At 39.1% G+C, this 24,772-nt stretch overlaps 1 protein-coding gene across 1 annotated transcript in view; it reads left to right on the top strand.

Moving 5' to 3' along the window:
• Nucleotides 1–24,772, top strand: part of LOC100060815 (complement factor H) — a 185,319-nt gene that overhangs the window by 88,272 nt on the left and 72,275 nt on the right. Inside the window, exons 17-19 of the mRNA XM_070255829.1 lie at nt 5,364–5,558; nt 6,005–6,181; nt 11,309–11,491. Coding sequence (XP_070111930.1) covers nt 5,364–5,558; nt 6,005–6,181; nt 11,309–11,491 — 555 coding nt within the window. The remainder of the gene's footprint in view (nt 1–5,363; nt 5,559–6,004; nt 6,182–11,308; nt 11,492–24,772) is intronic.

Genomic DNA, 24,772 nt, shown 5'->3' with positions numbered 1-24,772 from the left:
TTTAGTTTAGTTATTGTATTTCTTGGCTCTGTGACTTCGATTGGGTACTTTCTCATATTTTCTATCTCTTTGTGGAAATTCTGACTATGTTCTCCTGAGCTCAGTTAACATCTTTATGACTGTTATTTTAAACTCTTTATCAGATAAATCACTTATCTTCATTTCATTAAGGTCTTCTCTGAGGTTTTATCTTCTTCTTTCATTTGGAGCATATTCTTTTGTTTCTTCATTTTTTTTACTCTCTGTGTTGATTTTTATGCATTAGGTAAAAAAGCCACTTCTCCCAGTCTTGAAAGTGTCACCTCACATAGATGATGAACCTTATTGTTCAACTGTGTGTTAGCTCTTGGTTGCCTTTGTGATTTATTTTTAAATCCCAGTAGTTGAGGTTGTGCCAAGACCTGTCAGTATCCTAAAGGGAAAACTCTCAGTCAAGCATCTAGATTAGGTTGATTGTAAACCAGGTCTTCAGGCAGCAACTTTTAAAGTATGCAAATATACTTCTTTCAGGGGTAGAATGGGATACAGGAATTTCTGTCTGCTCCCTCTGAGCTGAGCTGTGGGGTGATGGTCAGTTAATAACTGTTGCTTTGTTTGTTACTGTTCTGTTGAACTCATGAACATGAGCCCCACTGGCCACCAGAGCCAGCCAATCAAATTGTTATCCCTGGGCCATAGCCATAAAAACCAGGGCACCAGCTCCCTTCCAGGAGATACCAGTGCTCTTGAGCCCAGCAAAGGGAGAGTGTGGTGATAGTACCCACCCTCCAAAGTCTCTGGAGAGATTACAGTAGGCCCCTATTTGTGTATTTAATTTGAAGTCTGCCCTTCAGGCCTCAGCTATAATGATAGGCTAACAGGCCTCTTTCATAGCAAGAGTGGACTCCTCATTCTCTTGCCTCCACTGTGCCCTGAGGGTGGTAGCCAGTTAAAAATGCTTTCTCCCTTTGTTACAGCCCTGTAGGACCCATGAGCATAAGCCCCCCTGGCCACCAATGCCCAGTGATCTAGAGGTATCCCCTGAGCTGCAGCCTTAGAAATTGGGGCACTAGAGGAGGGTACAGATACTGGTAAGCTTCAGCAATGCAGAGGGAGATCACTCAGATAGTGCCCACCAGCTTCGGTCCCTGGACAGCACTTACTAGGCCCCTCGATGTGTGGCAAACCAGAAGACTGTCCTTCAGCTTAAAGACCCAGGACAAACTAATAAGCTTTTTTACAGAAAAACTGAGGTTGTATTTCAGTCTGCATCTGCACTGTGCTATGGGGTTGGTAGAGGGCCACAAACTATCTCTTCATTTGCTATCTTCCCATGGGACCCATGACAGCAAGCCCCAATGGCCTCTAGAGTCAGGTGATGGAGTAACATCCCCTGGGTGGCTGTGACTAAATCTGGTGTAATAGACATAAAAGCTGGCTACCAGGCACTTGTACCAGCTCCAGTCTGGGGGTTACCAGTGTTCTGGAGCCTGGAAAAGGAAGAGCATGAAGACAGTTCCTACACTCTAAGGTCTCTGGACAAGATTACAGTAGTTCCTTAGATGTGTGTATAATTAGAAATCCGTCTCTCAGGCCACAGCCATAAAGATCAATCTAACATGCCTCTCATCAAAAGATGGGCATCTGCCTCTCTCCTGCGCCTTTGGGGTGGTGGTTTGTGAAAAACTCTTTTGCCAGCCAGTCCTGATGGCCTAGTGGTTAAGGTTTGGTGCTCTCACCACTTTGGTGACCAGGGCTTGGTTCTCAGGTGTGGCACCACACCACCTGTCTGTCAGTTACCATGCTGTGGCAGCATCCCACATAGCAGAACTAGAAGGACTTACCACTATGATATACAACTGTGCACTGGGGCTTTGGGTAAGAGAAAAAAAAGAGGAAGATTGGCAACAGATGTTAGCTCAGAGCAAATCTTTCCCTGCTATAAAAACCTCAACAAACTGTTTCTCCCTTTGTCCCACTCGTGTGGAATCTGCAAGTGTCAGCCCGGCTAACCACCAGAGCCAGGCAATCTACAGGTATCTCCTGGGTGCTGGGCACAAAAACGATGGTGTCATAGAAGGATATAGGCTCATTACCAGGAGATACTGGTGGTCAAGAGTGAGGTGGAGGAAGAGCACACGATGGTGTCCACTGGCCTCCATCTTTGAAGAGTAATAGAGTAGGCCTGAGAACAAAGTCCTGCATGTGAGAATCAGAGGGGTTTATTTAACAGAATTGCAAACTATCTATAATCCATCTAACCATCCATTTCCCCATCTTGTCCGTGAGAACTTCAGAAGATCCCTTTGGAATAACTTTGCTGAGATTCAGATACAGTTGGGCTGATCTATCATTTCCGTAATGATAGATCATAAACATGGTTAAATATTTTCCTTATGGAAGTCACTCAAGATGGCAATGTAGGAGGATCTTGAACTCACTTCTGCCCACAGACACATCATATTTACAGTTACATACAGAATAATTTCCTCTGGGAAAAAAACAAAAGCTAGCTGAGTGACTCCTACACATCAGGCAAATGAGGAAAAACTCACATCAAATTGGGTAGGAGAGACTGGACACATCTCACCACAAACTTCACCCCCAGCACAGTGCCCCACAGTCAGGAAGGAGTTCAAAACTCCAAGCATCTCCCTGAGGAGAAAAAGGTTTGAACTCTACATTCAGTACCCCAATTTTAAGACCTGCACCTGAGAGTAATGGAGTAGGCCTCTAGATGTGAATTAAATTAAATGTCTGCCCCTCAAGCCAATGCTTTATGACAGGCAAATAAGCCTCTTCCACAGAAGATCTTGGCACTTTTTAATTGGCTCCCTCTGTACTCGGCCCTGGGGAGGGTGAGTCCACACATATGGGCCCTTTATAAATGGTTTCTCAGTTAGCGATAGCTTTGTGGGTTTTGTAGACTTTGTTCTCAGTCCTACTCCATTACTCTTGTGTTTCCTCAACTAGTTTAATGATTTAGGGGAAATGCAGTACAAATTCACAACTGGAATGATACAGGGCATAATGATAGTGAATCTCATGAGTACAGATTCACCTTTCAAAAAGAATCGTATATACTAGGTTGAATCTAATAACACGACATTTAGCAGTAATAACTGTAAGTTCCTGGGCTTGGGTCAAAGGAATTAGCTGCATAACTATAGACAGATTAGAAACAGTTTTTAAAAATCAGTGAATATTTTATTCAATTTTGAGATCGATTTGAGTCAAAATATTGAGGGAACCACTGTAACTGCTAATGAGAACACAGTCTGCGTTGGTGGAAGTGTAACAGGTGGAATGAGGCTGTTCTGCGTCCTGCCAATGTCAGTGCTGATCAGACCACATATGAAATATTATATTTGCCTCAATATTGATATTGTTAGATGGTAAAGACTTGTTTAAGTGTGCCTACATTTAACTGTGACAATTATAACCCCTAATTTTAATTATACCCCCTTCGTGTACCTTTTGAAAAGAAATCTCACTGGACTATTTTACATATTTCGTATCATTTGAAACATTATAATGAGGTGGATAACCATACTTGTTCTGAAATCAGACAACAAGGGTTCAATTTTCTCCTCTATAATTTAATGGAAAATTTAATTGAGTTCCTTAACACTCAGTTCTTACAAGTCCAAAGACTCAAGGTTGTCCAAAGTAGAATTGTTGTTAAATGACAAACATCTTGGCATATCATGACGAAATTCATCCAAGAGTGAAGAGAAACTACTCTCAATCTCCAAAAAATGATGGGGGGAAAAAACCTAGAATGTTACATAAAAAGAATGAGCATAAATTAGCCTTTTAATCTCAATATTGGAAGCTTCACAAAAGTGGGGAAAGCATCTATCAACGATGAGAGTTATGAACTTTAGCTCAAAAAGCTATACCTAGAGAAGTTATCATTCATAAATCTTTGTTAAAAGAGGACATTAGTATATGCAAGGATTCAAAGTTTATAATCCACATAACAAGTCTGTAGAAACCACTTGAAAAGGTTCTCTTATCTATCAAAAATGAAAATGGATCAGTGAACTTAAGGAAGATGAAGTTGGTAATGAACATTTTGTGTGTGTATATCAACGTGTGTGTGTGTTGGAATTTTCTTTTAACATTTTGCATAAATTTTCTTGTAATAGCATCATATACCATGGAAAAAACTTATATTTATTTGGTAATAAAAGTTCTAGATTGTTTCTAAATCATTCAGTGAAAAGAGCATATTTTTCTGGAAAATATTATATAGATGTGTGTTATAAACAACATAACACTTAAATATATGTGTTAAAATTATTCAATAGATTAGAATAATTGAATAAAATATAATTATATTATACCTCATTTAAAAATATTTGTAAAACATATTTAAAAACATCTCAGGCCAGACCTGTGGCTTAGTGGTTAATTTTGGCATGCTGACCTTCAGGGACCCGTGTTCTTGAGATCCCAGGCATGGACCTACACCATTTGTCAGCTATGCTGCGGTGATGATCCACACATAAACTAGAGGAAATTGGCACAGATGATAGCTCATGGGGAATCTTCCTCAGGTGAAAAAAAAGGAGGATTGGGAACAGATGTTAGTTCAGTGCTAATGTTCCTCAGCACACACACACACTAAAAGCAAAAAAAGCAAACAAAAACCATCTCATTCTCCAATTAAAATTAGAAATAAACAATCAAATATTTACCATAATCTTAGCGATGTGAATATTAACCATTATTCCTACTTTCATCGCTCTAGTTAAATAAAGGAAAACTTGCCTCCATGATTGGCGTGAGGCATGAATAAGAATACTATCTTTCTGTGTGATGTGATAGATGGAAAATTTTTGTGCTTCTCTGCGTTTCTTACATTGTTTCCAATAAGTAGAAAATAAGCTAATGAATGTTAATCCAAAAAACCCACCCCTAAACCCTAGCTATCTCCCTACATTGAGTTGATCTGAGAAGAAAAGGCAATGCTCTGATTTCTGATGAGAATGGAAAAGAAGACAGATGAGCTGAGTGATAAAATCAGTACTTTCATCTCTCAACCGAGATGCTCATTTAATGAACCAGGGGTAGGATATACGTACTCAAGGAGAATTTGTTAAATAGGTCCATATAATTTTCTTCCTGGAGAGTCTTGATACAAGTTTATATATCATATGACCCCAAAGACACAATTTTATCTTCATTACCAAGGATTTCCTCACATACCTCAGTCATCTGAATTTTATACATTTTCTTGTCCTAGAAATTCTAACGCAGTGAGGATAATTATGCAGATAAGACAGTATAATTCATCAATGAAACAACTCATCTCTAATTTGTTTTTTATTAAAATAAAACATTATTTATAAGGGTTTTCTTATGTTTTTTCTTGAAAGTGAAGACTTGTGATTTTCCAGACATAAAACATGGAAGGCTCTACTATGAACACTATTATAAGCCAAAGTTTCCAGTATCTGTAGGACATTATTATTCCTATTACTGTGATAACAATTTTGTGACTCCTTCAAGATATAGCTGGGATTATATTTATTGCAGACCAAAAGGATGGGAACCAGAAGTACCATGCCTCCGTAAGTAAACCTCCTTATAATTGTATGTGTATCAGTATTTCTAAGAGTGGAGAGAGAAAAACAAATGAGAGAATACAGTTAAGTCTTGTTTGAAAAAACAGGGCTAAAGAATGAGTTCTATGAGCAAAAATACCAATGTGTATCTTTATTTTCATGAGGAGGTCTTCAAGAAAATCTCATGAGAAATAAAGATAGAGGTTTTACAGGAATATCTATATCATTTATACATATTTTAATAATAAAATCAAAGATAAATGATACAGAATATTAATTTTTCTTTTTCAAGGGACAGTTGGTAGTAATTTTAGTTTTTCTTAAGTTATACATTATTTTTGAATGCTTGTCCATTCTAATTTAAATATTGAAAAGATAATTATAAATTTACTATTTTGACCAAGTTTATGGATTTTTAAAAAATTTTCCTGTATCATTTTTATCATCCTTAGGACAATGTAATTTTAATTATTTGGAACATGGAAAGTATCCACCTTATGGAAAACAATATTTACAAGGTGAATCTGTAAAAGTTGAATGCCATTCTGGCTACAGTTTTCCAAATGAGGAGAACTTAATGACATGTACGGAGAATGACTGGTCCCCTCCTCCCAAATGCATTGGTGTCAGTAAGTAAACTGGTCTGAGAATAAATATGTTTATGATTTGCTAAGACTCATCTATATTAACTGTGGTAAAACTTTTATATCAACTTCTTGTTGTGCGAATGGACCTATTTGATCTTGTTTTCTCCAAATGTATATGAATTGATACAAAAAATTCTTGATATATACATAGCAAGTTGAAACAATATGTGAGGTAAAAGACAGGTTATTTGAAATTTTCCATTCAGAGAAGAACAAAGGAAAAATAATTACAGAGTGAAGGTAGGTTACCTAAATTATGAGAGATTATGAAGGGAAACATTTTAGGCATTAAGGGAGTTCCAGAATGAGAAAAACTGGAGAAAGGGGCACAAAGTTTATTAAAGAAATAATGGCTGAGATCTTACCAAATCTGGGAAGATATATGGACTGTCAAAATCAAGAAGCTCCTAAGTCCCCAAACAGATTCAACCCAAAGAGATCTTTTACAAGACACATGCTCACAAAACAGGCTGAAATAAAAAACAGGGATAATTTGAAATCAGAAATAGAGACAAAAGTACCTCACAGTCATGGGAACCCCCATATGGATATCAGGAGATTTATCAATAGCTTCATGCCAGGAGAAAGTGAGATGATATATTTAAAGTGATGAAATAAAAAAACTGCCAACCAGGAATGCTTTATTCAGCAAAGCTGTCTTAGAGAAATAAAGGAGAGATAAAGACTTACCATACAAATCAATGCTTAGGGAATTCATCAACACTAGACCCGCCTTACAAGAAATGCTGAAAGGAGTGCTTCAAGTTGTAATGGAGGAACATTAATTACTATAAAAATATACAAAGATATACACCGGGAAAGGTAAAGATATAGTCAAATTTAGAACACTCCAGTCCTTTAATACAGTGGTGTATAAGTCACTTAATTCCAATATAAAGGTTAAAGGATAAAAGTTTAAAAAATAAGTATACATACAATAATTTGTTAATGGATACTTCATAAAAAATATGCAAATTGTGACACAATACCATAAAATGTGAGGAAGGCAATAAAAGGATAGAGTTTGTGTGTGCTATTTGTTGTCAACTTAAACTAGGCTGTTCAATCTATGATATTTTGTAATGTAAGCTCATGGTAAGCACAAAGGAAAATGTACAGTAGATTCACAAAAGATGAAGAGAAAGAAATCAAAGAATAACATTATGGAGAATCATCTATTCACAAAGGAATACAGGAAGAGAAGGAGAAAGGAACAACAGAACTACAAAACAGCTAGTAAACAATTAATTAGATGGCATTAGTAAGTCCCTACCTATCAATGATTACTCTAAATGTAAATGGATTAAATTATCCAATCAAAAGACATAGAGGGCTGAATCCATAGAAACATAAAAGACTTGGGGCTGGCCCCGGTGGCGCAGCACTGAAGTGTCCATGTTCTGCTTCGGCAGCACAGGGTTCGCCGGTTCGGATCCTGGGTGCGGACATGTCACTGCTTGGGAAAAAGCCACGCTGTGGTAGGTGTCCCACATATCAATTAGAGGAAGATAGACACGGACGTTAGCTCAGGGCCAGTCTTCCTCAGCAAAAAAGAGGAGGACTGGCAGAAGATGTTAACTCAGGGCTAATCATCCTCAAAAATAAATAAATTAATTAAAAAAGTAATAGAGTATCTGAATGATTAAGAAAACAAGAACAAATGATATACTATCTATAAAAGGCTCACTTTGGACTTAAAGACACAAATAGAATAAAAGTGAAGGAATGGAAAAATGACGTCATGCAAATGGCAACCAAAAGAATGCAGGAGTGGCTATACTTATATCAAAAAAATTGGCTGTATATATAAAACTGTGTCTAGACACAAAGAAAGTCATTATATAATAACATAGGAGTCAATTCACAAGGAAGATATAACAATTTTAAAGATACGCACACACCACATCAGAAATCCTAAATACGTAAAGCAAATATCGACAGGTTTGAAGAGGAGAAATTGACAGCAATACAATAATTTTCAGTTGATTTTTGTGTATAGTGTAAGATAAGGTCTCAATTTTATTCTTCTGCATGTGGATATCTAGTTTTCATAGTACTATTTGTTGAAAATACCATTCTCTCCCCATTGTTTGTTCTTGGCATCCTTGATGAAGATCAGTTGACCGTATATATGTGTATTTATTTCTGGGCTCTCTATCCTTTTCCACTGATCTTTTATCTGTTTTTATGCCAGTATCATACTGTTTCAATTAATATAGCTTTATAATATAGTTCAAAATCAGGAAGTGTGATGTCCTCTGCTTTGCTCTTGCTCAAGATTGCTTTGGCTATTTGAGGTTTTTTTGTATTTACATATTAATTTTAGGTTTGTTTTGTATTTCTGTAAAGAATGCTGTTGAGCTTTTGATCAGGATTGCATTGAATCCATAGGTCATTTAGAGTGGCATGGACATTTAAAAATATTGAAGACTCCAATCCAGGGACACTGGGTGTATTTCCACTTATCTGTCTTCTTTAATTTCCTTCATCAATGTTTTATAATTTTCAGTGCACACATCATTCACTTATTCGGTTAAGTTTATTCCTGTGTAGTATATATTTTTTTGTTGTTAATGTAAATAGGATTGTTTTGTTAATTCTGTTTTCAGATAGTTTGTGGTCAGTGTAGAGAAATGCTACTGATTTTGTATGTTGATTTTGTATGCTGTCACTTTGTTGAAATTGTTCATTAGTTCTAACAGCTTTTTCATTTAATCTTTAGCATTTTTTACGTGTGTTATTATTTCATCCGCACACAGAGATAAATTTACTTCTCACTTCACAATTTGGAGGCCTTTCTTTATTTTTTATATTGTTATTTTAAAGTTTTCTAATTGAGGTAACGTTGGTTTATAAAATTATATAAATTTCAGGGGTATATCAGTAGGTTTCTACTTCTGTAGAAACTACCTTATGTTCACCACCAAAAGTCTAGTTTCCATCTATCACCATATACATGTGCCCCTTTACACCTTTCACCTTTTTCTTGGCTAATTCCTCTGGCTAGGACTTCTGGTGCTCTATGGGATAAAAGTGGTGAGAATGGACACAATTGTCTTCTTTTTGATTATCGAGCAATCAATCTTCAATCAGCTCAGCCAGAGATTCTGGGGTGCTCTCAAAACTCTGTGCTCATCCAACCTGCAGTCTTTGTACTTAGCTTTCCCCAGGACTCTAGAGGAAGCCAAGTCCCATCGGTGTCCTGAGATAGGCAAGATAGTAGCCAGTCCCTCCAGTAGTAGTCAGATAAGTTGAGGTGCTAGATGTTTGGTCCCGTTCCTTCTTTACTCAGGGTGAAGTTCTGAGCTGGAGTTTCACATTTCACTCACTCTGCACTGAGCTGGAAAGAGGAGCTGTGGTAAATGCATGCAGTCCCCTCAAACTGTATGCTCTTTGAAACCAATGTTTTGTTCTCTGGAGCTCCTAGGCATCCAGACAATTGTGGTCTCCCTCATCTTTCAGAGTTGGGTTAATTAGAAGCCAATCTCTCAGGCAGCAGCTGGAAAAGATGTGAAGTCTGACTCCTTCTAGCTGTGTGACCGAGCTACTTCCAGGGAGAAACTGAGAGCTGCTAATTCTGCACTCAGCTGGGGATGAACTATGAGAAGTGCATGCACACCGATTCATAACTGACATTCTGTCCCGTGTAGTCCCCAGGAGGTACTAGGAAATGCTGGGTTCTCTAGTCCCAGAGACAGGCAAGTCAGAAGCCAGACCCTGAAGTAGCTGTTGGAAACATGGGGCACTAGATATGTGGCTCCAACTCTTTGTTCTTCAAGGAGAAGCTGGGAGTTGGGTATTTCTTCCCAAGTGGATGATGTTGTGCTAGGGGTGGTGTTTATGATGAAAGTATATCTCTGTTTCTCCTACCAGTTAGGATGTTGTCATTTTCTCATTCACCTGGAGAGCAGGAATCTCTCCACCAGCTTTTGTATCTCTAGTAAAGGGAATTGACACATCTGTAGCTGTTAATATGGCGTGCCTATGGGACAGGGAGAGGGAGAGTCATCCTATTCTACCATCTTACTAATGTCTGTCTATTTTTTTCAAATTTATACTTATACTGGCTTTTGTGTGCTTTTCTTTTTCTAATTTCTTAAAGTGGAAACAATTCTTGATTTTCAGTCTGTTCTTTTCTCTTATAGCTGCTTAATGGTAAAATTTTCTTGTCATCACTACCTTAGTGTCATTTTACAACATTTTATTTAGCATCTTTTTATTATCATTCGATTCAAAATATTTAATGACTTCCCTTATGATTTTTTCTTTATCTATGGGTTATTTAATAAATGAACCAGACCTCTGTAAAGAAATCTAGTAACTGACAGAAGTCTACTTTTACTGTTTCAAATGAAGTTATACCTTATTTGGGAAATCATCATTTTGGACTTGGAAGATCAATGAATGCATTGATCTTTGTAACCTTCCTTGAACTCTGTAGCCATGTAGTTTTCAGCACCCTATCATGATGACCAACATTTCAAATTCTCAGATTCTCAGAGCCAAAGACAGTGGTAGATATGGCAGAATATTCTCTGAGATCATCACCTGATCTAAGATAACCCAGATGGTCAACAGAGTTCTGGGGTAGCTTAAGAGAACTAAACTAGAAAACAATGAAATTAGTCCCAGGAGAGACCCATTGCTAGGAGGACTCTGGCTTGCTACAGGATTCCAGATCCATTAGGCCAACAGATTTCTATAATTTCTTAGAATTGATTTTAAATTTTTTTTCTGCTTTTTCTCCCCAAATCCTCGCAGTACATAGTTGTATATTTTAGTTGTGGGTCCTTCTAGTTGTGTCATGTGGGATGCCACATCAGTGTGGCCTGGTGAGTGGTGCCCTGTCTGCACCCAGGATCGAACCTGTGAAACTCTGGGCCGCCAAAGCGGAGCACACCAACTTGACCATGGGGCTGGCCCCCTCATTCTGAATATTTTAAATCTTGTTTTGTCCCCCCAAAATTTGAAGAGATTATCTTTAATTAATATCTTTGGAAATTCATACCTTATTATCTCTAACAAAAAACTAAAATGATTAGAATTTTTCCAGGTTTTCATTTGCAAATGATGCATGCTTGTCTATTCTTTATGCTTTCTCCTTTTCAGAAACATGCTTAAAATCAGATATAGAAGTTAAGAATGGATTTATTTCTGAATCTGACACTACATATCCCTTGAATAAGGAAATGCAATTTAACTGCAAACCAGGATATGTAACAGCAGATGGTAAAACCTCAGGGTCAATTACATGTCTGCAAAGTGGATGGTCAGCTCAACCCATATGCATTAGTAAGTAATTGATTATGTTAGTGTTCATTATTATGATTATCATTATACAAAAATTTAATTTAATTCTTCTTTGGTGGGGGGTGTGAAGTGATTCCATCAGAAAAGATAAATAAAAAAGCTTTGAGAAAAATATATAATATTTTGCCTTTTATGATTAATCACTTGTGTGGTAGAATATCAGTCCATCTTTCAGGTAAGTTTCTCCTCTTTAAGACTTCCTGTGATTTCCAAACTGGTTAGGAGACTTATGTGTGTTCTGGTGTCAAGTCCTTTATTATTAGCTGAGATCCTTGTGCCTGTTCAACTTGTTTTTAGGTGATGAGACTTTTATGTCAGAGTCTTTGCTCCTAGACCTGAAAGTCATATTTTTAGTGAGAATATGGGTCCATAATGCATAATCTTGGATTATGCAACTTTTATGTTTGATACTGTAGAATGGGTGCAGTTCTGAAAAATCCTCTCCCTTCGAAAATCTTCCTAAACATCTAATAAGTGGAGACTGAGAAACACTTCTAGATAGTATCAAATTTTGCTGTGTGGAAAGAGTTCCGTGTCACACTACCAAGAAATTAAGGAAGATTTTTCTAAGAACAATTTGCTCAGTTTTTCTTATTTTTATTTTTTTTTATTTATTTTTTTTTTATTAATGTTATGATAGATTACAACCTTGTGAGATTTCAGTTGTACATTTTTGTTAGTCATGTTGTGGGTACACCACTTCCCCCTCCGTACCCTCCCCCCACCCCCCCTTTTCCCTGGTAACCACCAATCAGATCTCCTTCTCAATATACTAATTTCCACCTATGAGTGGAGTCATATAGAGTTCGTCTTTCTCTGACTGACTTATTTCGCTTAACATAATACCCTCGAGGTCCATCCACATTGTTGTGAATGGGCCAATTTCGTCTTTTTTTATGGCTGAGTAGTATTCCATTGTGTATATATACCACATCTTCTTTATCCAATCATTAGTTTCTGGGCATGTAGGCTGGTTCCACGTCTTGGCTATTGTAAATAATGCTGCAATGAACATAGGGGTGCAACTGACTCTTGAGATATCTGATATCAGGTTCTTAGGATAGATACCCAGTAATGGGATGGCTGGGTCATAGGGTATTTCTATTTTTAACTTTTTGAGAAATCTCCATACTGTTTTCCATAGTGGCTGTACCAGTTTGCATTCCCACCAACAGTGTATGAGGGTTCCTCTTTCTCCACAACCTCTCCAACATTTGTCGTTCTTGGTTTTGCATGTTTTTGCCAATCTAACGGGGGTAAGGTGATATCTTAGTGTAGTTTTGATTTGCATTTCCCTGATGATTAGCGATGATGAACATCTTTTCATGTGTCTATTGGCCATATTCATATCTTCTTTTGAGAAATGTCTGTTCATGTCCTCTGCCCATTTTTTGATCGGGTTGTTTGTTTTTTTGTTGTTAAGTAGTGTGAGTTCTTTGTATATTATGGAGATTAACCCTTTGTCGGATAAGTGGCTTGTAAATATTTTTTCCCAATTAGTGAGCTGTTTTTTTGTTTCAATCCTGTTTTCCCTTGCCTTGAAGAAGCTCTTTAGTCTGATGAAGTCCCATTTGTTTATTCTTTCTATTGTTTCCCTCAACTGAGGAGTTACAGTGTCCGAAAAGATTCTTTTGAAACTGATGTCAAAGAGTGTACTGCCTATATTCTCTTCCAAAAGACTTATTGTCTCAGGCCTAATCTTTAGGTCTTTGATCCATTTTGAGTTTATTTTGGTGTGTGGTGAAAAAGAATGGTCAATTTTCAATCTTTTGCATGTGGCTGTCCAGTTTTCCCAGCACCATTTGTTGAAGAGACTTTCTTTTCTCCATTGTAGGCCCTCTGCTCCTTTGTCGAAGATTAGCTGTCCATAGATGTGTGGTTTTATCTCTGGGCTTTCAATTCTGTTCCATTGATCTGTGGACCTGTTTTTGTACCAGTACCATGCTGTTTTGATCACTGTAGCTTTGTAGTATGTTTTGAAATCGGGGATTGTGATTCCGCCGGCTTTGTTTTTCTTGCTCAGGATTGCTTTAGCAATTCGCGGTCTTTTGTTGCCCCATATGAATTTTAGGATTGTTTGTTCAATTTCTGTGAAGAATGTTCTTGGGATTCTGATTGGGATAGCATTGAATCTGTATATTGCTTTAGGTAGTATGGACATTTTAACTATGTTTATTCTTCCAATCCATGTGCAAGGGATGTCTTTCCATCTCTTTATGTCATCGCCTATTTCTTTCAAGAGAGTCTTGTAGTTTTCATTGTATAGATCCTTCACTTCCTTGGTTAAGTTTATCCCAAGGTATTTTATTCTTTTCGTTGCGATTGTGAATGGGATAGAGTGCTTGAGTTCTTTTTCTGTTAGTTTATTGTTAGTGTATAGAAATGCTACTGATTTATGCACGTTAATTTTATACCCTGCTACTTTGCTGTAGTTGTTGATTATTTCTAATAGTTTTTCTGTGGATTCTTTGGGGTTTTCTATGTATAAGATCATGTCGTCTGCAAACAACGAGAGTTTTACTTCTTCGTTACCTATTTGGATTCCTTTTATTTCTTTTTCCTGCCGAATTGCTCTGGCCAGCACCTCCAGAACTATGTTGAATAGGAGTGGTGAAAGTGGGCACCCTTGTCTTGTTCCTGTCCTCAGAGGGATGGCTTTCAGCTTTTGTCCATTGAGTATGATGTTGGCTGTGGGTCTATCATATATGGCCTTTATTATGTTGAGGTACTTTCCATCTATACCCATTTTACTGAGGGTTTTTATCATAAATGGGTGTTGGATCTTGTCGAATGCTTTCTCTGCATCTATTGAGATGATCATGTGGTTTTTGGTTTTCATTTTGTTAATGTAGTGTATCACGTTGATTGACTTGCGGATGTTGAACCATCCCTGTGTCCCTGGTATAAATCCCACTTGATCATGGTGTATAATCTTTTTGATGTATTGCTGTAATCGGTTTGCCAAAATTTTGTTGAGGATTTTTGCATCTATGTTCATCAGTGATATCGGCCTCTAGTTCTCCTTCTTTGTGTTGTCCTTGTCAGGTTTGGGGATCAGAGTGATGTTGGCTTCATAGAATGTGTTAGGGAGTTCTCCATCTTTCTCAATTTTCTGGAACAGTTTGAGGAGAATAGGTATTAAGTCTTCTTTGAATGTTTGGTAGAATTCTCCAGAGAAGCCGTCTGGTCCTGGACTCTTGTTTTTGGGGAGGTTTTTGATTACCGTTTCTATTTCCTTACTTGTGATTGGTCTATTCAGATTCTCCATTTCTTCCTGATTCAGTTTGGGGAGATTGTAGGAGTCTAGGAATTTGTCCATTTCTTCCAGGTTGTTCAATTTGTTGGCATATAGTTTTTCATAGTATTCTCTTATGATCTCTTGTATTTCATTGGTATCTGTTGTGATTTCTCCTCTGTCATTCCTGATTTTATTAATTTGCGATTTCTCTCTTCTTTTCTTGGTGAGTCTGGCTAGGGGTTTGTCAATTTTGTTAATTCTTTCGAAGAACCAACTCTTTGTTTCATTGATCCTTTCTATTGTCTTTTTTGTTTCAATATCGTTTATTTCTGCTCTTATTTTTATTATTTCCCTCCTTCTACTGACTCTGGGCCTTGTTTGTTCTTCTTTTTCTAGTTCTGTTAGGTGTCGTTTGAGGTTGCTTACGTGAGCTTTTTCTTGTTTAGTGAGGTGAGCCTGTATTGCGATGAATTTCCCTCTTAGGACTGCTTTTGCTGCATCCCAAATGATTTGGTATGTCGTGTTCTCATTTTCATTTGTCTCCAGATAATATTTGATTTCTTCTTTAATTTCTTCAATGATCCATTGTTTGTTGAGAAGCGTGTTGTTTAGTCTCCACATTTTTGCACCTTTCTCTGCTTTTTTCTTGTAGTTGATTTCTAGTTTAATAGCGTTATGATCAGAAAAGATGCTTGATATTATTTCAACTCTCTTGTATTTATTGATGTTTGCTTTGGTTCCCAAAATATGGTCAATCCTTGAGAATGTTCCATGTGCACTTGAGAAGAATGTGTAACCTGCTGTTTTTGGATGAAGTGTTCTATATATATCTATTAAGTCCATCTGGTCTAATTTTTCATTTAATTCTATTATTTCCTTGTTGATTTTCTGTCTGGATGTTCTGTCCATTGGTGTTAATGGTGTGTTGAGGTCCCCTACTATTATTGTATTGTTGTTGATGTCTTCTTTTAGTTCTATTAAGAGTTGCTTTACAAATTTTGGTGCTCCTGTGTTGGGTGCGTATATATTTATAAGTGTTATGTCTTCTTGGTGGAGAGTCCCTTTTATCATTATATACTGTCCCTCTTTGTCTTTCTTTATCTGTTTTGCTTTGAAATCTACCTTGTCTGATATTAGTATAGCGACACCTGCTTTCTTTTGTTCATTATTAGCTTGGAGTATTGTTCTCCATCCCTTCACTCTGAGTCTGTGTTTGTCTTTGGGGCTGAGGTGTGTTTCCTGGAGGCAGCATATTGTTGGATCTTGTTCTTTGATCCATCCTGCCACTCTGTGTCTTTTGATTGGGGAGTTCAATCCGTTTACATTTAGAGTGATTATTGAGACGTGGGGGCCTACCACTACCATTTTGTGTCTTGTTTTCCGGTTTTCTTCAGTTTCCTTTGTTTCTCGTCCCATGGTTTAATCTGTTCTGATGTAGAGCTGCTACTCTCTGTTGTTGTCCTTCTACTTATCTCCTCTGCTCTTGGTTTTGTAGCCCCTTTCCTTTTTTGGATTTTTCAGGAATGAGGGTTTTCCTGAGGATTTCCTGAAGAGGAGGTTTTGTGGCAATGAACTCCCTTAATTTTTGTTTATCTGGGAAAGTTTTTATTTCTCCATCGTATTTGAAGGATATTTTCGCTGGGTAGAGAATTCTCGGCTGTAGGTTTTTGTCCTTCAGATTTTTGAATATATCATTCCACTCTCTTCTAGCCTGTAAAGTTTCTGCTGAGAAATCTGCTGATAGCCTGATGGGGGTTCCTTTGTAGGTTAGTTTCTTTTGCCTGGCTGTCCTTAATATTTTCTCCTTGTCGTTGACTTTTGCTAGCTTCACTACTATATGCCGTGGAGTTGGTCTTCTTGCATTGATAAAGTTTGGAGATCTATTGGCTTCTGTCACCTGAAGATCCATCTCCCTCACCAGATTTGGGAAGTTCTCAGCCATTATTTCTTTGAATAGGTTTTCTGCCCCTTTCTCCTTCTCTTCTCCCTCTGGTATACCTATAATCCTTACGTTGCATCTCCTAATTGTGTCTGATAATTCTCGGAGAGTTTCTTCATTTCTTTTAAGTCTTGCTTCTCTCTCCTCCTCTGCCTGCAACAATTCTATATTGCCATCTTCCAAATTGCTAATTCTTTCCTCCATATTATCGGCCCTACTGTTCAGAGCATCTAGATTTTTCTTAATCTCCTCTATTGTGTTCTTCATTTCCAGTATTTCTGTTTGGTTCTTCTTTATCGTATCAAACTCTTTTGTGACATAGCTCCTGAACTCGTTGAGTTGTCGGTCAGAATTCTCTCTTAACTCAGTGAGTATTTTAATGATGGCTGTTTTGAAGTCATCATCATTTAGGTTATATATCTCATTTTCTTTGGGATTGTTTTCTGTGTATTTGTTACTTTCTTTCTGTTCTGGAGATTTAATGTATTTTTTCATATTGCTTGATGATGTTGATTTGTGCCTCCGCATGGAGATAGAGTTTAGTTGCTCCTTTCACTTGTTTCAGCTGCTGCGGTGGGGGGAGCAGCTGTTTATACTTCACCAACCAGGAATCCTGTCCGTAGTTGCTAACTGGGCCTGGGCCCCTCTTCGTAGCCACAGTGGCCCTTTGGATTCCCTCCTCTGCCGTGGGGGCTGTCACGGGGGGCTTCAGGCTGCAGGTGCCTACTGTTGTTGCCCACCTAGATGCGCTCTCTCCTTGGGGTCTGCAACGGTGTTATGGGCTTTTCCAGCGGCCAGGGGTGGGATCACTTTTATTTGTCGCTCGGTTGCTGTCGGCACCCACCAAATCTCACTTGTCCTCTATGGGTCGCAGGAGAGCTATTGGCATCTTCTACAGTCTGTGGTTAGTACACCTAGCTATGCTGCTTTTGCCCTGGGGTCTTCCAGCCTTGTGGCTGGCGGCTGGGTGCCTTCTACTGGTGCTGTGCAGAGGCTTTCCCTAAGGCTTCTGTGAGCCTGTAGGGTTTCCCCCTAGGCTACTAAGCTGGGTCTCTGGAACTCTCTCCAGCCCCAGTCCTCTCCGAGATCTCCGGCAATCCCTAGCCTCACCGGGTGGGCAACGGCAGCTGGGGGTCGCCCCGCCCTCTGGGCTTCTCTCCGGGCCTCTGCCGGGAGCTCTGAATGCTCAGCGTGGCCCCTCTGCTACCGGCAGACAGAGAGTTTTGTCTGCTGCCTGGCGGAGCTCCGGCGCTTCCCCTCCGGGTCGCCGGACCCGCCTTTGAAAGTTCCCCCGCCCCGGTCCTCTCCGAGATCTCCGGCAATCCCTAGTCCCACGGGGCGGGCAACGGCAGCTGGGGGATGCCCCGCCCTCTGGGCTTCTGTCCGAGCCTCTGCCGGGAGCCCTGAATGCTGGGTGTGGCCCCTCTGCTAATGGCAGACAGAGAGTTTTGTCTGCTGCCTGGCGGAGCTCCGGCGCTTCCCCTCCGGGTCGTCGGACCCGCCTTTGAAAGTTCCCCCGCCCCGGTCCTCTCCGAGATCTCCGGCAATCCCTAGTCCCATGGGGCGGGCAACGGCAGCTGGGGGTCGCCCCGCCCTCTGGGCTTCTCTCCGGGCCTCTGCCGGGAGCCCTGAATGCTCAGCGTGGCCCCTCTGCTACCGGCAGACAGAGAGTTTTGTCTGCTGCCTGGCGGAGCTCCGGCACTTCCCCTCCGGGTCGCCGATCCGGCCTTTGAAAGTTCCCCCGCCCCGGTCCTCTCCGAGATCTCCGGCAATCCCTAGTCCCACGGGGCGGGCAACGGCAGCTGGGAGACCTCCGTGCCCTCCGTGTCTCTCTCTGGGACCCTCCGGGCGCCCCGAGCACCAGGCCGGGTCTCCCTGCCAATGGCGGGGAGAGACTCTCCCCGCGGGCTCAGGTGTGCAACTCCAAAGTTTCCCTCTGCGTTTAGGAGTAATTGCGGGGGGTTTAAGTAGGGTTCTGGTCACCTGTTTCCACCGTCGCTCCTCTGTTGTGTTCTCGCTCCTGCCCTAGATGTGTGTGGATCCTCTGGGGGCGTCCTTTGGAAGAAAGCCGCTTGCGGGTACTAGGCTGCCCGTCGGGGTCGGAGAGTTTTCACCTATTTCCACATCCTCCCGGAGGAAAGTCCGTCCGCCTTCCGATGTATAGTCGCGTGGGTGTCTCAGACGTCCTGAGATGCTGTCTGGATATCCTTTGTCAAGCGATAAGTGTCCAAATAATTGTAGACTCGAAGGGCGAGAGACAAAGAGGACTACTCACGGCGCCATCTTGGAATTCCTCCTGCTATTGCATAGTTTTAAAGTCAAGTTTATTGAGATATAATTTGCATACAGTAAAACTCATCCTCTTATACGAGTAATATTTGATGAATTTCCTATGACAAATATTGGTCTTCTATTGTGGAGAACTCCAGCAACATTCTTCTGTTAGATGACGTAAATTAGAATTATAATACTGATTTAAGGTACAGATTTGTTATTAGTCATGAATTCATTGGTAACTTTATAACTTTATAACTTTATGTAACCAAAATTTATAACTTTAGAACTTGAGCTATGACTTTACATTTTGCTCAGGCAGTAAAATTTTATTTAAACGATCAATTTATCATTTTCTGATTTTCCCTTATTAATAAAAAGATTTAATTGATGAACTAAATTAGCTCATGATATTTAATTTCCTTCCTTCCTCCCTCTCTCCCTTCCCTCCCTCTCTCCCTTCCCTTCCTCTCTCCCTTCTTCCTTTCTATGATTCAACAATTCTCTACTAGGTATAAATTCCACGGTGTTGACAATGCACTCTTTCTTGATCTGGGTTACATAGCAGTCAGCTTTATAATTACTCATAATTATAATCTGTATAATACTTGTAAATTGCTTTCATGCACTCATATTTCACATTATAAAAGTAAAAATATCTCCTTGCTTGAAATTTTTAATGGAGACCCTTTCTACAAAGGATTTTTATTGAAGGACTTGGTAAATTTTAATATTAATTATGTTTTAAAAACTATTATTCAAGGCATATGAATGAATAGATTCTTCTTTTCCTTTTGATATAGTCAGGTTTTTTGAGGCAAAATGACCAACAGTGTAAATGCACCCTAGTGTAGATATGTGGGTCAATGGAGTTTTGACCAGTGTATACAGATGTGAAACCCACTCCCACTGAGATAAAATATTTCTGTCACACCAGAGTTCCCTTGTGCCCCTTTGCAGTCAGTTCTCTCCCTTTAACCCCTAGAGTCTGGCAACTACTGATCTGGTTTAGTTTTGCCTTTTGTACATTGTCACGTGAATAGAATCACGCGGTACGTAGATTTCTGTGATTGGATTCTTTTACTGCCCTTAAGGCGTTTGAGGTCCCTCCGTGTTGATGCAGAGATTAGATTTCATTCTCTTTTATCACAGAGTACGATTCTGTCCTGTGGCTATCGCACGCTTTGTTTGACCACTCACCAGTTAATAGCTATTTGGATTTTTAACAGCAAAGTATAAGAAGATGGAAATGCATATAGTAGTAGGGATTTATGTGAGAATGACGTATGAGCTCCCCTCTGATGGAATTAGCTCAGAAGCAGATCAGAAAGGGTATGGAGGGGACATCTGAAAAGAAGAAAGGAATAAGATCGTCACCTTGGGGAAAGAGAAAGGAAGCATATTAGGAAATATCAAATGCCCATTTAGATTTGCAATTATGGGCATAAATCACTCAGCCTGGTTCTATAAATTTCTTTAGCAATGTCCAGCTGTACAGGAATGAAGAAGGCAGATATTTGAATTCAACTTGGAGTCCAAATAGAACTTTCCAGTTGAATTCAACAGGAAAGAGAAACAGTAGAGTTAATGCATCTGCAAAGGGGATTGTATTGATGGACCTAAGACAGCCAACAGAGGGGAGTGAGAAAAGCATTCTGATGCATGATGGGTGTGCGTTGAGGTCAAGTGAATTGGAGATCTCAGTGAGGTGGAAGAATATACCCAGTGGGTGTATGAAGTCAAATGATGTGGTTGAATCAGAAGTAGTGGTTGGAGAGTGGAAGTCCCCAAATGAGACGTCAGGGGTGGTGCACTTTGTGGTCACAAAGTCTGTAATATGATCATGTGAGAAGGGATTGGTTGTGGTGGAAAAGAAGGAAAGGGAAGCAAAGACTGAGAGATGAGGGTATTGGCTTTTTGGCCACATGGGTGTTGAAGTTACTGAGCATGGTGACAGGAGCTGAGAGAAGACCAGGAACCAAGTTTACAAAGCAGAATACACTGGAAGTTTGGGAGCTGACCCAAAGGCAATGGTGGAGCTAAATAGCGTAAGCTTCCAAAGGAGCCAGGATCATCTTTCAGGAAAGATGGAGAGAAATACCCTGAAAGTAGTAAAAGCTGTAACATGGAGCCCTCCATCCTGTCTGAGAGCCTTGTCAGGGAAGTGATGTGTTCGGGAGTGGCCACATTTTAGTTAAGACAGACAGGTAAAGGTAACTTTGAAGAGAAGAAGTTTGTTAACGCAAGATTTTTGTTCTCTTCACAGACTTAAACCAGCTTGGGTTTTGAGAAGAGATAACAAGGAAGAAATCACAAATTCCTTGCAAGCTATTCAAATGGTTATGGATACACTTGGGCTTCCTTATTAGTTAATGTAAACATTTTATCAGTATGTACAGTAAAAAGAAATATTAAAGCTAATCATGCGTAGTAAGGTGTTTTCAGCTTTGTATAACTTCAAAAATCTGACTTTGTATTAAAATTTAAAATGTATATAACAAACTGTTTTTATAGTCATTGTTTCTTTTATTATTTAATAGCTCTATGCATGTAACAAACTTGTATGTCATAAAATGATTATAACTCTGTTATTCATGTCTGTTATCTTAAGATATTATTTTATTTTGAATATAGGTATATTCGTAAAGGGAGAAAAATAGCTTATTACTCCTGTTTTATAGACATATTGAGGCATTTTTCTAAAACAGATGTTGGAAATTTAAGATTCTGCCAACTCAGTGAGAAGAGGGTACAGTAATCTCACAAATGCCATAGACAACATCTCCATTTCTTTCCCTGCCTGTCTGGACCATCCGATAGGCATTGGGCCCCTGTAGGGAAATCAAATGAATTCATATACTAAAAACCCTTATCTTTGAACTGATTAGTGTTAAAATTGGACCTAGGATGAGCCTGGTGTTGCTTATAGTAGAACCTTGTTGTCCAGCCACATACCACAGGCCTGAAAATGATTCAGTGTTGAAATAAAAGCATATTCTTTTTCTATAGCTGTGGGTACTCTTATCAATACTGAACTGATGTGGTCCCAGGGCCATGGAAGCCTATTTCTAGCATCTATTTGAAATCTGGTAGAGTCCCAAAGTCTGTCCATACAGGGAAGCCATAAAGGTTTTTAACTATCTGAAGTAAATCAGTAGTAGCTGGAAATGGAGAGACCAATTAACTACTTAATGTGTTAATTTTTAGCCTAAAGATTAAACCTTATTAGTCTGAAATTGTCAAGGATTTGGTTAGGATTGTTCTAAAGACCAGACTGGCATATTAAAGAGTATATTGAAATTAACTCTGGAGAATTTTTGATATTGTCATGCCTCTTTGTTTTGTTCCTTTCAATAAAGTATTTTAGGAACTCTTGGTACTTAGTATTTTCCAAACACTTTCTCTTTCATTTAACAGAATCTTAATACAATCAATCTATTACTTTGCTAAGTTATACTGCTAGGATATAATCAACCAGCATAAAAATGATTGGTAAAGATGAAGACATCTTTCTTTACTTTTAGTTCTGAAAATATTTTTAGTGGTTATAGCATTGTAGATTGTCAGGTATTTTCGTTTAACACATTAAAGATGTTATTCCATTTCCTCCTTGTTTTCATCATCTGTGTTAAGAAGTTCAACACTCATATTATTGCATGTTTGAAAGTAATGTTTTTTTCTCTCTCAATAATATTAAGATTTTTTTCTTTAGTTTCCATAAGTTTTACACTGAGCCTCCAATTAGATGTTTGATGGACCTCTTCTGTATTGCAAACCACAAGTCTGCATACTCCTAGTTCTAGTACCATGCCATAAAAGTGGCCTGGGTATGTGCTTTTTCCCACCATGAACTTGAAGTTGAGGCATCAAGGAGACACCTGCACAAATACTGGCCTCAGGACCACGCCATGCTTACTGTATCGCTGTCAGCAGGAAATGCTCCACAACCTGCCCCTTGACATCCGTGAAGCTGGAGCTGAGATTCTCAGGCTTCTGCTGGAGCAGTTTTGGTAAAGCCTCGTGCCTCCAGCATTGTCGTAAGTAGGCCAAGTGGCCGAACCAACGCAAATGTGGCTTCTGCTTTATAATACTCACTTTGAGATCCATTTCTTCTCAGCATGCCTCTACTGGGTAGAAACTAGGTTGGTTCAAACGCTGTGGTGTCCTGACGTCTTGGAGGTGTACTTTGGCCTGTGGTTAGGGAAACTAGAGTAGTCGGAAAGGAGTGGAGGGGGTCAAACTTTTCTTATTTATCCCTAAAGTGCCAATTTTGGAAAAATGTTGGGTAGAAATGATACTTTGTCAAGCATGCATATAGCCCATAGACTATGTTGTTATATAATTAAAATGAAATTTTTATTATAACTGGCTCTTCAAAGCCAAATGAAGAGAGATTTTAGATTTTTATTATCGCCGAGTAAGCTTCAGAGATAATAAAGGAAGGAAGAAGGAAAGAGAATTAGAATGACACACTTATAATTTCATCTTTTAATATTTCCATTAAATGTATTATTGCCCTTTTTTTACCTGGATGGGCATATATTTCCTTAGAATGTATTTATGAAACTTGGCTTAATATTTTGTCTCTCAAACCATTTTTAATAGTGACTCTTTTAGGGATAAGCAAACTGTGGAGTACTAAATTATCCTCAGCAGCGTTTCTGTGATGTGCTTGAGGTGGCTACTATTTTTACCGTTATTTTAGAGATGAAGAAATGTGGGTACAAATGAGTGCTCTCTTTCCAAAGTTGCAGTCCGTATATTGTGATTATAAGTCAGAGCTGAGGGGCCGGCCCCGTGACACAGCTGTTAAGTTCGCACGTTCTGCTTCTCGGTGGCCTGGGGTTCGCCAGTTCTGATCCTGGGTGCACACATGGCACTGCCTGGTGAAAGCCATGCTGTGGCAGGCGTCCTACATATAAAGTAGAGGAAGATGGGCACGGATGTGAGCTCAGGGCCCATCTTCCTCAGCAAAAAGAAGAGAATTGGCAGCAGTTAGCTCAGGGCTAATCTTCCTCAAAGAAAAAAAAAGTAAGTCAGAGCCGAGTGACTCGATGGTCTACTCCAAACCTGTAGTATTTAACCAAGCAAAACACGACAGGAAATTTCTGAAAAAGGACTAAAGTGTGAGGACTAGACGACTTATATGCTCTCATGTATTCTATAACTAGGGTAGCTAAAAGGGTGGTACTAAAAAATATGATTAAACAATAAAGCAGAATAGAGAATCTAAAAATAGACCTAAAATATATAGTACAGGAATTGAACATATGAGGAAGGAAATCCACTGGCAAAAAAATGAATCGTTTGATAAATATTTGGAGCAGCATGGCAACTCTCTGGGCAAAAATAAGCTTGTGTACTTACCTGACATCATTCACAAAGATTTATATTATATACATTCATTCAAAGTTAAACCAAAAATGTAGTATAAGAAACTGGCAATATTTTTTTTTAAAAAAAACAACATTGGAGTAATTCTAACTATAACGCAAATCCCAAAATCTTGAAGGAAAAGATTAATTTACTTGCAAAATCCACTGTAACAAATTTAAAAGATGAATAGCATACCAGGAAATGTATATACAACTCAAAGTCACAGACCAATGCCATTTATCTTAATATATAACAAGTCCATAAAGTCGGGGCTGGCCCAGTGGCATAGCTGTTGAGTTCACGCACTCCACTTTGGCTGCCCGGGGTTTGCCAGTTTGGATCCCAGGCACGCATCTACACACTCCTCATCAAGCCATGCTGTGGTAGGCGTCCCACATATAAAGTAGAGGAAGATGGGCACAGATGTTAGCTCAGG

This window comes from Equus caballus, chromosome 30 (assembly GCF_041296265.1).
Source record: "Equus caballus isolate H_3958 breed thoroughbred chromosome 30, TB-T2T, whole genome shotgun sequence".
NCBI lineage: Eukaryota > Metazoa > Chordata > Mammalia > Perissodactyla > Equidae > Equus > Equus caballus.
The sequence above is the reverse complement of the archived record's forward strand: the minus strand, read 5'-3'. Positions and strand labels throughout refer to the sequence as shown.